The sequence below is a fragment of the Plectrocnemia conspersa genome, unplaced genomic scaffold (assembly GCF_051122295.1).
Source record: "Plectrocnemia conspersa isolate PC_06_02 unplaced genomic scaffold, ASM5112229v1 ptg000008l, whole genome shotgun sequence".
Classification (NCBI taxonomy): Eukaryota; Metazoa; Arthropoda; class Insecta; order Trichoptera; family Polycentropodidae; genus Plectrocnemia; species Plectrocnemia conspersa.
The window spans coordinates 4,312,098-4,327,321 of record NW_028277172.1 but is presented as its reverse complement, the minus strand read 5'-3'; the positions used below and the strand labels follow the sequence as shown (position 1 = coordinate 4,327,321).

Below are 15,224 nucleotides of genomic sequence, written 5' to 3'. Positions count from 1 at the left end.
GGAAAATATCTCACCTGACACATAAATTCCAGCGGATTATCACTCCCACGTAAAATCTGATCTAACTCTCTCAATCGACTTTCGCATTTGATCTGCCTACTACCGCACGGAATTCCGTTCTTTTCTATCTTGATCCAAATCAACATAGATACTTCCAAGCAGCAGTCTTTAATTAATAAAAATAAATATTTTCAATTATTGATTCATATAGATTTAATAATGTTAATATTTACCAGGCACGTCAAATTGTAGTGTATATGGATTCCTTCGCTTGAAAGACTTTATCTGCAGCAATTCTCCTTTCTTTTCGACGTGCACGGTGATAACGTCCTGATTAGTCAATGGTTCGTTGAGTAGAGCAATCACCCTATTCTGACCCTGAGATGATATGAAGTATGAATTAAATAACAATATTCTCATATTTAATCTTTAAGAAGAAAATGCTACTCACAGGTTTGATTTTCTTTGGTATGATCGAAAAATTAGCATTTTCAGATCCGTTTCTGAACTTCTTACTCAATATATCGACAGCGGTACTGAGGAATTTATCTACAAACGTAGTGTCTTGATCTTTCATTATCATCCTTTGCCAATATTCATAAGTCGGAAATGCTAAAATAGATTTGGATTAATATTATGTTTATATAGAGTTATTCAAGTGTCACACTAACCTCTCTTATGATCGTCATTAATCATGCCATCGTTGACACCTAATAACATAGCCAAAACTTTGTCTTCCTGCAGCTCTGTCAACGCCGTTAAACCATCAATTGGTAAGTTTTCGACGTAATGCAATAACTTGGGACACAATATTAGTATTTGAAGCTTTGCTTTCGATAATTGCTTCACTTGGACGTTATCGGGTATTTGGTCAATCAACTCTTCTACATGAGTGGTTATTATCCTACAAACAAACATTTTAATACAATAGAACTGATTTAATTAAATTCAACGAATCTTACTTGTAATGTTGTCTTGCTTTGTCCGACATCATTTTATTGAAGCATGATACAAGATAATCCACCCAGAGTCCCGCCTCTGGAGACTCCTTGCTCGATACGATGATAATGTTCTCCATTTCTGTGAAACAATAATTAAATGAGTAAGTCAAGCGTTCATAAAGATAAATAACAATTCGATAGATAACCCATGAGACCTTTATTTGTACATATTTCATAATAAAAAAAAACATTGTTTTATATTAAAAAACAGACATTTTAATTAAATCTAAATATAAAGTTATTGAGTGCGTAAGGAAAATAATAATATTTAAAGATTTATATTTAAGCGCCATGCTTCTTTATTTTAAGGATTGTGCAAAATCTAGCACTGAAAAATCTCACGTTCTAAGAAAGAAAAAAACATAAAAATGTGTCACAGGCAAACAAAAAAAACTGTATATACATTTACATATGTTGTTGTACAATCGGAGTCGCAAAAGACGGATATAAAATGACCGTGTCCAAAACCTAATATCAGTTTAAAATACCAAAACTCATTTGTACACTTGATACATAAAACGCGATGATTCTAAATATTTTAAGGCACAAAGTTAAACACCGGATATGCTTATAATATATCAAAATTTTAGACCATCCGGATATAGGCGCACATGTCAAGCTTAAATAGATTGAACAAAACTCTCATAAAGTCATCGTTTGCGGTAATTTTACGTGTTGTTGGTCTTCCGGTATATAATTATTATATTATCATTCTTTAGACATTTTCTGTCGAGCGGCGGGCGATAAACTCTCTCGACTTTTTTTCAATTATTACAAATCGAAGCCGTCGAGAGCTGATAATAATGACGTCGCAGAGGCATTGAACGTTCGATTGTCTTCCGTTTATGCGTGCGACTTCAATTTAAAACAATCAGATATTCAAGATGGCTTTTATAGCGTCGGCGCCCGTCTGCTGTTCGCTCCAGGATACGCAAATTAAATATAGACGATCGATTAACGCAAATATAATATAAACATATATATCTGCGTGGTTTAAAAGCTACTAATCATAGATTGGGAAGAACGATTTTCCAAATGGCGAGCGCTAACAACGCTGTTTTCCATTGACATGTGGCGCTGATTGTAAATTAAAGACTTCAGGCAGCGAAAACTCTTGTACGGTGAGCTCTGACGTCATGAAATTTGAATCTCTAGGTTAGCGAAAATATTGTTAGCTTGAAACTTTTTTCTGTCATAAGCTATTGTAAAAGTTTAAAAATTTAATGACATTCATATCTCAAGTGAAGCTGGGTAATATGTACTCACATCGGGTGACCGTATTATTACGCATACGAAAATTTCATACAGCGAAAAATCTAATCTTATATCATAAGCTGAAGCGCGAATTATGATGGCTTAGCACGAAAATAACGTTGAAATGGATAGATTCAGTGAAAACGTGGCTCAAATTTTAGAGCGCAAATCGCGAATTCATGAGCGTATAGCGTAAAAAACCGCCGCGAGTACCGGAGAAAAGCCAACATTCAGTATTATGTTTTGGCAACAAATTAAATAGTTAGAATTGGGTCAGAATATTTTTTTATTTTTAACAGCCAGGTCATAATTAGATTATTCAAGGTCAGAATAAATATCAAATGGTTAGAATAAAATATCATACTGTCGGATTAAAAATATAGGATGATCAGAATTAAAATATAGGACGATAATGTGAATTAAAAAAATATTATAACATTTATAAATATTATTGGGCAATAAAATATTTATTTTAGAAATATCTTGTTCGCATCTACACGGTTGAACCGAGCAAGCGCTGGTCAGAACAGTGAATACCACCATGAATTTATTTAATTTTATGTATTCAGAGCGACGAACGAAGCGGGAATAACGACACAGCGGTAACGGAAAGCACGCTTGGCTTGTTATGTTGACATCTGACAATTTTGTGAGCTCAACCAAGCACTTTGATAATGACTATGTATTATGCATTTTGCTGACCATCTGTCAACATAAAACTGACCCTGAGGTTAAAATACAGAGCATATAATATAAATACTGACTATTCTAATAATACAGACTGAAAAAAATTGATTTTGACAATCTGTCCAATTTAAATTCTAAATATTTAATATAAATTTTGACCATCTAATATTTATTCTCGCCGCTTATATTATGACCGATGTATTCTGACATATTACTATAAATTTTGACTCGAAAAATACGAGCTTTATGCTTTGTTCAAAAACAGTATAATTTTCATTTTTACTATGTTATATGAAGAAACAGAAATCAATTTGCAAATGTATAAAAATCTCAATTAATATGTTCTTACATTCGGGTCTTAAATTATTAAAAAAAAAATTAAAGATAATGCGAAAATAGAGTAGTAGTGAGAAACGATGCTTATACACTGAAAGTCGTGGGTTCAAATCCCACCAATAACCACATTTTTTTTTTAATTGACTTTATCACATCAAGAAGATCAAAGTTATTGGGTATACTTGAGTTTAATTCCCATCGATCGTATATTTCCTTAGTCTGGTGGCTAGAATTTGACAAACATCTTTCTTTGTACACATTTGTTTCGGCAGAATGTTCGTCTGTTGCAAAAAAACGCAATCCTATACACGTGTCAGGCCAACAATAAATATCGTTTTTGCGCCATTTACTTTTTATGATTTTTGGAAATTTATAATTTAATTATGTATTTATAATAGTCTTAAACTATTTTATATATGTCATAGTTATTTTGTTCAGACGATAAATTATTTATCTATTGCAATAAGACAAGCATTAGATCAAGTTTGTAAATCAGAGATAAATATGTTATTAATTATAAATTATTATTACAGTTTACAAGCAATAGACTATGTACCTCAATTTTATTTTAATTATTTATTCGTGAGATTAGGAAAATCTAGAAAAACCTAATTTGTAATGTTTGATCGAAATTATAATTATATAAATCATTACATAAAACATTTCAGATATTAATCACTGACAATGCACCAACAGATTTTGATTACAAATTAAGAAACTTTTCAAATACCATAACAAATTGATTCTTCATTGCTAAAAATAAACTATGCTACTTTTGTGGTATAAAACAAGGATTCAGCTCTGAGATATATCAAAAAATCTGTTATTTATCACCAAGTTGGTTAATTATTTAACCAGGAATTATTATGTAAAGTGCATGTATATTTGGACTAGTTCTCTAATCTCAATCTATGGTATTTGAACCCAGATCTTTCGGGTATTAGTCATTCACTTATACCATTAGTATATCATGTTGGTTAATTGTGAAATTACTAGGTAAAGCGCATGTATATTTGAACTAGGATATATATATTTGCTTAAACGACTCAATATATATGTTTGAACATATATATTAGCAGGTATCATTTATCACACAGCCTATTGCAGTGAAGCACGTAATACGCGTAGCGCTATTAATATGTTCTATACATAATAAGCTTCATGATTAAGAGAGGATGACGTCGAAGCCATGAGATAAAATGAGGTAAAATATATTTTTCTTAATTATAGAATTAAAAGCTAATGTATTAGTATCATATATGTGTAATAAACACTTGTATTCTTAAATGTGATCTGGCAGTATGACATTAGATACTAATTAGACATATTCTAATGGCATCAATCATTTAGCAATTAAAATAATAACTTTCATATCTGGCGTAGAACAAAGACACTTCTATATCTCAGTGCAAATGTAATGAGTAAAATGATTATGAAATCAGTCTAGAAAAACGGAGGCGCTGAAAATTACTGATCTATTACTAATTATTCTTGTCGTTTTTCTGATACAAACAATTCTGCGAATTTGGTCTAGACAAGTAGATACAATGGCGACTCAAGTGATTATAATTAATTAGTATGTACGGCTATCAATAAAAACAAATCAGGGACTACTATATATTGTATTTGAAGCGATTAGATTTGACTTACTGTAATTGTTTATGGATCGATGCTATTATAAAGCGAGCAGTCTTTGGAGACGTGTTGACGATATTATGGCAAAACAATGACTAATCTCATAAAGAGCGTCGACTGAGCAAGCCGTATGTATAGACATTTTTTATTTTCGTTTTCGTGAAATTACATGACGCACAAGTAAAAAATATATCATAAGCTGTCTGCCTCAAAACGTGGTCACCAGTAACACATGTGATTTATTTTAATTTTATAATAGTACCTGCGATTTTCCTGATGAAAAATATTCAAACGGGGGTAGCGAAGTAAGCAGTCATCGTGTCAGACCGGTCAAGATTCGAATGTGAGCAGCGGGCGGTGGGAGTGAACACCGAACAGCGACTGCTGACCGCCGCCGACCACTACCGACGTCCGCCAGCGACATGGCAGAGGGGCACACGCTCAACATACTGATGAAGACAGTCGAAACAATGCAAAATTATGTCCGAATGTGTGACATAACCTAACCCACATATACATAATAGCCTACCCTTCATGACCAAAAGTACTGATCGAAATCATCAACAGTTATGATTTTTTTATATTTCTTGAACTTTGATACCGATTAATGATGCTTATCAGATCACCCAGATAATTTATGCGATGAATAAGAGTAAATTATGGTTAATTTTACAGCGAAAGCTTTATGCGTTTTCCTCATTTCTCGGAGCGAATGCTTACTCAGATGCGTGAAATAAATTTCAGTGAGCTATCTCGATCAGAATATTAAAACAGAATATAAAGAAGAATATATAATCAATCTTTTGATCTCATACCGCAATTTCTCCATATTCTATAAACTAAAATACAGCTCAGATCAATCTTTATTTATTAAATATCTTATCAAAATGATCAGAAAAAAGCTCAAGTATATATTTATACACAAAAGATTGTACCAATCAAATCATTTTATTTTATGATACACTTATGATTAAGGTGGTCATTTTGCCATTACTACGATTAATAATTATATAAATATGTACACTACAGTGTCATGTCATCATAGTGCCGTTTCACGGAATTGAGTGGAGTAGTGTGCAGTGCAATTTAATTTAAAAATTTAAATAAAAATATTTTTACATTTTTTGATAATTTATTTGGGATTTTGAGGATACGTTAACTGCTGTACTTTTAATCAAATGTGATCGAAAAACCCCAATTTAAAAGAAACTCTTATGCCTGCACTACACTCTCTGGAAGTTGGCCAAGGTTGGCCAAGGACGGAGAATATAGTGGGTTACTACGGTCTAAAATCTCTCGGAAGTTGTCCGAGGTTACTGAGAACGGGAGGTAAAGTGGGGATAATTAAGTCGACTTGGCCAGCTTCGAGCGCTTCCGAACATTGTCGGCATTATTTCCGAGTCAAAGAGACCGAATTCGGAGCTGTCCTTTCGAGCGCGAGCGGTGAGATACTACCCCCTTCGCTCTCTCGCGTGTTAAGTGACGAGAGTGAGAGAGATAATGATATGGTTTTTCGCAAACTGAGATAGAAGGAGTAACTCGATTCAATTTCAGCATGCGCGTAGGCGTCCTATGGTCAACACGCATGTCGAGCGCTGCATCGTAGTCACGTGGTCAAGTTATAATACCACATGCTTATCGGGGACTTCAACAGACTTACTGACATCTTTGAATATTTTAGGGCACCAAAAGGGATTAATTATATTTTTGATTGTAAATTCTTCTAACGGACATCGTTATTATATTTTTTTCATATAAAATTAAATAATTAGTGGTACTTGATTTTGTTAAAAAAATCGTTTCGAATATACTTATGTATTTTCCTAGATCGGTTTATATAAATATCACACCATAACGAATTCTTATTTAGAATCGATGGCGACAAATTCTAGGGTAGTCACAGATGTGGTGTTCGTATTCTGAAGTATCATTTTTATGCCTTATGGCATTTTGCAAAAGCCGACAAAGATTTTGCGTAAATTGAATATTTACGACCGAAAAGTTTTCACTTATATTGTATTGGTGAGTGCCTACACAAACTTTTATAATTATCAGTAGCGTAATTTTAATAATATGACAATTTAAAAATTGCGATTATTTAGCACTTTTTCCGATCGTGCGCAAATATGCCGGCTGTACGTGACAGAAGCCGCCGTCCGGACGGCATATGAAATTTGTGGCAGTATGGCCGCTACTCGAAAGTCGGCGACCTCAGCCGACTTCAGTTGAACTTCGGTTTGGACAACTTCTAGAGAATGTAATGCAAGCATTAGTGGTGGTTAGAATTTCTATCGATATCCAAATATTGGCTGCATTGGTCGAGTTATCTCTTAAAATTTAAAATTATTTCAAATCCATAATGTTTTTGAATTCTAGGCGCAAAATTACGAGCGCGAAAGTTGAGATTATGAGCGCAAAATGTTGGATTTATTGCGTTTTTATAAAACAGGCACAGAGATGTAACGAAATTTGAGGACATTATAACTGCCGTAGTTTTAATAATATATAGGTTTACAACAATTATTAAACTCGAAAATTTTTGTTCGATTTGGGATGCTGAGGGAGCTAAAAAAGGTCATCTCGGAAACTATGTGAAACCGGGACAACCCCGATGAAACCGGGACGTATCCGCTATATTTTCTAAAAATACCAGCTATTTTAAAAGCAAAAAATATAAATACGTTAAAAATCTTAGAAAGAAAAGTAAAAAGAGCAAAAATGTTTTATAATAAAAATATTTTTTTTGTTGTTTATGCGTTTTTTTAAGACAATATAATTGTCATTTAGGAGCAAATGTAGATAAAAACATTAATTTGAAGGAACATGGTACATAATTACATATTTATCCAGAATGAAAAATATGTTACACAAAATAACACAAAAAACATTGCCTCGTTTTAATTACTGTGCAACAATATTATATATGCTTAATAAATTAGATAAATCCATTTCATAATTATTCATAATTTAGAAAGAGATGGCAAGTTTGGGTTTATGCCCCCTACTTTTAGCTCTAAAGCACATGATATACGTTCGATATACTAATCATTACTCCTGTTTATATTTTAAACAAAGTAATAGAAATTAAAATCATTACTATGATTTTTAAATTTAACAATCAATCTGAGTAATGATATGTGATAAGATAAACACAAACTTGCCATCTCTTTCTAAATTATGAATAATGTTGAAATGGATAGCTCTAGAACTTACTGTGTTATCGTAAATATAATGTAGTCCGCTATCTTGTTAAAAATGTTGGCTATTCAAAAAATATTAAAATATATTAAAATTATATATATATATATAAAAATTAATGAAAGCAAAAATGTTTTTAAGTAAAAATAAAAATATTATTTTTTTATCATTTATGCAATACAAGAAAACTATCGTAGTCTTAACTGAATTTATTTCAAAATAACGGCTCGCTAAAAAAAAATTAAAGGTACTGAACGTTTAAAATAAAAATGAAAATAATAATTTGAGAAAACATTAAAAAATATATAATAATAAAAATAAAATTAATATTTTTTGTCACTAGGTGAGATTTGAGGACATTGACTGCTGTAGTTTTAATCATTTGGGCCCGGCCCAAAATATTTTTTTATAGAGGGGGCATTTTATGACCGACCAAGTCATAAAATCAGCATTTTTTAAGTATTGTTTATTGTTTTTGCATAATCAACTTAACTTTTAGCTATTCGTGGATATGTATCTAGCGCATTCTAATTCACGAACGGTCCTTCCATCGCAAAAATGCCGCCCCCAAACAAGTGCCGCCCGGGGCGGTCCACTGGTTACATCCCTAAAATTTATATGATCGTCATCAATCTTTTTTATATTATTTTCAACAATGTTATATAAATTAAAATCATAATTTATATAATAATATGGTGAAACAGGTTTATTTGAGTAAAATAATTCATTATCAGAGCCATATATGATATCTTAATAAAAACTATTACTACTCCAGAAATACACATTTTTAGAATTTTTATAATGGCTTATCATATCATTGCCAATTTTATAAAATAAGGTTGTGCTAATCAATGTTGTTTGCTTTTTTTATATAGGACACAGAAATAAAAATACATCTGGAAAAAATGTATTGATCGGTCAAAAGAATCGGTTTTCTAAAACATAAATTTTTCTTACGACATTCGTATTGGTAAAATAATGAAATATTAAAAAGTATATGAATAAAACATAGTATAAAGTCTGTCCAAGATGTTAACGCTCATCATCGTTGTGTTGGAAACAAGGGTGCGTGTACGCATGCATGCATGCATATACAGTTTTCCGCGAATTTGCTTACACCGACAGAAGAACGTTACCAGTATTAAATCAGGGCTGTTTTAATGGTAGAGTGACCATACGTTGGAAATTGAATTAAAAATTATAATGTTATATTTTTATTTTAAATTATTGTCATGTTGTGTTATTTTGTAATCAATAGAACAATTACTGTAATATTCTATTGGTATTTTTAAAAAATATTATATTAAACAGATATTCAACCTGGAGAGTGATTCCAAAACTGCTATCATGTTTTTGAGTTAAATATGTATATAAATAAATAAAATAAGTAAGAAAGTGATATTTTACATGATCTTTAACAAATTAAATTAAAATAGGAAAAATTAATTGAACGTTATATTTCACATGGTCACCCTATTATATTCTCTCACCAATACTGTAGCAATGAGCGTTCATATCTTGGACGGACTATACTTTACTACTTGTTATGATGCTTTATACATTGTTAAAAAAAATCAATGAAGGACCACAGAGATATTTTTGCACTCACAGTGCAGTAGGAAATATTAGACATAATAAATATAGTGTAAATAATGCAATTTGTTGGTCACTACTAGTTTAACAATCTTAAGGCTGATGATCTTTATATGTACATAAATAAATAACTTATATGTTATAATAATATATGCATATAGTAGAATAGTAGACACAATTAAAATATTTTATTAGGAATATCCATGTCACATATAAAAAGTATATGTAGAACATGTTAAATGTTCATACATAATATAATTCTATCCTAATGTTAATGTCTTTAAAATCACCATAAATCTTGTCTCACTCTCCTTGATATGAAATGCAGTTCTGTTTAACTACTACTTAAACAAACTATACAAGACACAATGTACCAGTTACATGTTCTTTGATTTTATGATATGATTACAATATCCGGCGCTCTATGACTCGATGCGATGCATGCATCATGAGTTGTTTTGAAAGCTTCATGAAATATTTTAGCAGATGCACTTATAGACATTATTCTGTTCAATATTATTTTATTTTTTATGTTTTAAAACTGATCTGGTTACTATGTCGTTCCAGGTTTTTGCAAATTCGACTCGCATGAAAGATATTTCTTCTCTCGTTCCACTGACACGGTGCAGTTCTTAGAAAAATGTTAATCTATGGAGAAACACGACGCCGGATATTGTCATCGGCATAGTAAAAGAGAATACCGCTCAATTCCAATAAACTACTATTGTTGGTAAACTATTGACTAAACACCGACGTTTCTGAATGGAAATGCAAATAATTTGCCAATTATGGTCATGAATGCATACAAAAATAAAGGATTAGAATATAACATATTTTTGTATTTAATTATTGAGAATAACTGATTTGGACAGGCCAAATAAGTGGCAAATTTTATTGTTAAAAAACTGTCGTGGCAAAATCATTACTTGATCTGTGTGAATCTCGTGCAATTGCGATATTTGTACCATAATCGAATGCCATTATTAACTATTCCAAGAACGGAGGATGCAAATTTTTTTTCATCAAAAATTCACACCTAATATAATTAATATAATAAATCAAGTTGTCATCATTTTTAAAAATCACAAAATTGTATCAAAGCAAAAGTGATGACTGGCAATAAAATGTAGTTATATTATCTTTGTGTTGAAAATGTTGTACAGTGTCATAATTATATGCTAACAATTAAATAAGAAATGGTTTCAAAGTATAGTTATTTTTCATTTAAGCTTAGGAATTAATTGAATTGTTTTCACACGAGTATTATGTAATACAAATAGTCCATAAAAACCAGATTGTGTATTAAATTTATTGGACGATAAATTAAAATCGTGATCTTCCTTCAACCGTTTGTCAACGGCAATAAAACCTAAGCAATTCTTTATCGGCTATATAAATCTTCCAGCACGTTTCTCGCCTACAGGGTGGGCCCTAAATAAACCGACGTCAAATTATCTGAGCTTCCTGCTCAATCGCGAACGTTTCTTCGTCTCGTGCCATTCGAATTTCCGGTACTTGACTCCCTTCGGACTGTGGAGAGTCTAGCAGCTCTGGTGCTTACACGTGCTGTCGATTATTTTTATTTAACACCAGAAAATAAGCAAACTCACCTATGTAGAAAGATAAACTGCAGATAGATTAATTCGTAAACAGGAACCATACACACGTGTTTTGGGGACTGAAAGCTCTGCTTCTTTTAGAAGCATGGGTATCATCAACAAAAAAATATTTTGATTAAAGGCAAGTCGTGCTTAAATTAATTGGAAGAGAAACCGCGACGGAACAAAAGACAGAGACCAGATTGCCAGGGAGCGCTGTCTCTATTCTTTATTTTTGGTTTTGGACCCTTAGCTAATGAGTAAACCGAGCTGTTTTAATAACCAAAGCGTTTTTCACAAACCACGTCTGCCGTGGGATAAACATCGACAAGAAAAGGAACAGAAGCATCATAGCATTATATACAAATGTACAAAGGAAGGTCTATAATTTTCCGACCTTTTATATTAAAAATCTTTAAATATTACCATTGACATATTTTTCATTAAAAACATTCACATTTATATGTATAAGACATCTACCCTCAATAGTTTTTCTAACTAACATATATTAAATATATTATATAAATAGACAGAACACCCAGAATTGCACAATAGCCACGCATACTTTTGAAAGCCATTGATTATAAGATAACTATAATTAAGAACCGGCTGCAAAGTAAACATCTTTTGATTATAAACTTGATGTGTCACCGAATCTCAGACCTTCATTCTGGTAGGCACTGTTTTTTTTTTTTTTGAGATAAATGTGCCGGAACGCACAATATAAAATAAAAAATATATTTTTTGTTCTTAACAGAAATTTAATTTATTTTATTTTAGGCAAATGCTCATAGTAAAATCCAACTTTTATCCAATACATCTTCTCGACTCATCTTTCTGTTAGTATAAAGGGCCGAATGTCGTATTCTGAGTAACCACAGATCAATGTACTTTAAAGTATCTGCAAGTCTTTGAGATAGTCCGACAAGTTTTATGATCAAAAGTGCTGAAATTGACTTTGACTTCAACGAATTAATATTGACAATTAATTCATCTGTGAAAATCTTAAATGCAGTTTTTCTATATGTGTTTTTTCAAAGATTCATTCACAGAATTCTTGAATCATTTCTATTTCATTTGCTTGCAGTCTGATTAACAAGTTTCTAATTTACACTTTTCCGAATGTCAGTTGAGTATTAATACCTTCAAACCAATGTACGCAAGACCAATACGCCAACTCATTGTTTTTTTACTATCAAGCAATATTTTTTCTATCGACGCTTTCAATTTTGTATAAAATGCATTTGAGTCAATGGGAGGATTCTTTCTTGAATCTTTTTCGTGGTGTTTTACTTCACGAATGTGAAGATCACGTATAGCAGCATTAGTGCATTTTTATTTTCACAATTACTTTTTACAGATGTTGTCCTGTAGTTCCAAACTTAATTCTGATACTTGGAGAGAGGTTAAAATAGATGGAACATTCGTATGTATATATGTACATACATAATTTTATCGAATTTATTATATATACAATAGCTTACAATGTTTATTTTATGCGGATTTTCATATATATTAAATAATTAGAAATAAATTTACTGCGATAAAATTATTGAACCGATTGACATAAAATCTTTGCGCCTTGAAACAACAAATACAAAAACGTAATAAAGACCTTTCCAACATTTTGTTTCGTTCAAGGAACGAATTCTGCGAATTTCGGTCATAATATACACCACCAATAAATAGTATTATATTCGAAAATGTTTTTAAAAAGAAGCGTCTTATTGTCTCACATTTTGGAGCGGCACTAGTCACTCAGGTATATTGAGAGAAAAAACAATTACCTGTGTTGTTTCATTCTGAAATTTTTTCAAGTTTTATTTAAGATAATATAAACAAATATTTTACAAATATTCGATTGAGAACGTCAAAGTCAAAGTGAAATGCATTCCTCATAACAAAACATATTGGAATATTTATCGCAGACTTCGTTTACGTGTAGAGAGAATCTCTGCATGCTCTCAATTTACAATGGAAGTTTCTCTAGTCAAAATTTTCTCACCGAGGTTATAGGAATAAGCTGATGGCGAAAGGGAAAGAGAAAATGGCACACTTCCGACACTAAAGGGCAGACGATTAACAAAAGTTCATCTTCATAGAGAATCAAAATAATTTTGTAGAGAAAAATCCGCAACAGATGAAATTTATCAATATATTATTCCACTTTTACATCATAAAACCAAATATGTTTTAAATACTCTTCTGCTATCCAATAAGAGTAAAAACATTGATATAAGGAATCAAATGCTCCAAGAACAATTTTTTCTGTGAATTGATTCGAACACCTTCGATAAAAGGTGCCAGAACTGCTTGTAGGTACCAGTTGGTACTGATTTGTCCCATTGTAATGCATTGGGCTCACGTCTTATAGGTTACAATAAAAGAATAAAAAATAATACCACAAAAATAACTCCATAAACCTTTTTTTCATCACTTCGAAACACAACAAAAAATAAATATTGCTTCCGTCAAATAAACATTGTTTAAATTATCATTTGTAATTATCGGACGGCCGCTCAACAGCTCAGATTCATATAGGGGATGATTTGAAGGTAAAGTTAGACCCTAATACGATTGGATAGCAATTTTCGACCAAGCTTTCTCGAAGAATCATTATGAAAAATCAGAAATAATCACCGGAATTCGACTCTATCATCTAATACTAACACCTGTTTTTTTTCTGTAAATTATATATTTTGTACAATAAGCTTTTTCGAAGTTTAATTGGATACAAAACTAAGCCAATAATATTGTATTTGAATCCCGATGGATTAAGAAACATTATTATAAACTATCTACGGGAAAAGCATGCGTTAGCTCGCCTACAAATACATATTAAATACGTCTAAAAATATCTTAAAATAATAAATAATAAACAGACCTTTCATGCTTGGACATCTCATGCGCTTTTTCCTCTGAGAAGATCCATTGCTAGTAACGGAGTTCACTATAACTGGAGAATCGTCACAGTGAAGCGTAGTAACCGGGTGTATCTTCTTCAGACTGATATTTCTACTAGCAACCACTGGAGATCCGTCGTTCGGGACTTTCGGAGCTGGTTCTCTAGGCATTTCACTCGGCACTGAAGTAACTTTGAGCAGATTCTTAGACGAACCCCTATCTTTAGTTAGATAGGCGCCAATGGAGTGCCTCCTTCTGGTGTTGGCAGACAAAGGCATCGTGTGAAAGACTTCATCGCTCTCTGAATGCAAAACCCTTCTTCTTCCAGCGTGGCGATTTTCAGAAGCATTCCTGCTGTGCGTGAAACGTCTATTAGATCTACCAACGAATGGAGAGCAATGATCAGCTGGAGCTATATCTGACGGTCTAGGTTCTCCCAACAATATAGATTGAGGATCTTGATTGCAAGCAGCGTTAGCTGATAGCGAACGAAGCAAAGATGTAAAGCTTCTTTTTGTGCTTTGATCTCTTCCGGATTTAGCAGTGGGTATCAAGTAATGATTCTTTGATAATACATCAGAGTATAGAGGCGGTTCCGAGCATGGTGAGTCAATACTGCTCCTGCTGAAGAACTCTACATCTCTAGATAAAGATCTAGGTGATGTACAATCGCTAGAACTGCCCAAGCTGAGCTTTGTGGGTCTTTGGTGCACTTGGTTGGCGTTGGAGTCTTTGCCGTTGGACGAAACGGTGAAGTACGACGGGTTATCTGAAACAAAAAATAAAACGAACGTTTATTGGAGTTGAACAGTTGCATTCAGTAACAGTACAGTCAGATTTGTCAGTGCCAAAAACAGGCACAAGAACCGTTTTATTCGGGCAATGACAATCGAGCATCCATATCCGCGCGTGATCTCCTTTCTTGGAAGCAAAGCGATGATCCAAAGGCATCACGTATCATTCTGGTATACTTTTTGCATTCTAATGCAAAAAGCAACACCAGAAGTGATTAGATTTA

General features: G+C 32.4%; 1 protein-coding gene across 4 annotated transcripts in view; it reads right to left on the bottom strand.

Annotated features, from left to right (window-relative positions):
- Positions 1-15,224, bottom strand: part of stumps (DBB domain-containing protein stumps) — a 45,235-nt gene that overhangs the window by 6,560 nt on the left and 23,451 nt on the right. For 2 of the 4 annotated variants that reach the window (XM_088190197.1, XM_088190196.1), the window contains exons 2-7: positions 14,187-14,975; positions 963-1,080; positions 672-904; positions 452-612; positions 234-378; positions 15-166 (exon numbers count right to left, since the gene is read on the bottom strand). In XM_088190197.1, the coding sequence (XP_088046323.1) occupies positions 15-166; positions 234-378; positions 452-612; positions 672-904; positions 963-1,080; positions 14,187-14,975 (1,598 nt within the window). Of the gene's footprint in view, positions 1-14; positions 167-233; positions 379-451; positions 613-671; positions 905-962; positions 1,081-4,928; positions 5,029-5,175; positions 5,297-14,186; positions 14,976-15,224 lie in introns of those variants that run through there. The other 2 variants (XM_088190198.1, XM_088190199.1) reach the window with 2 other exon arrangements.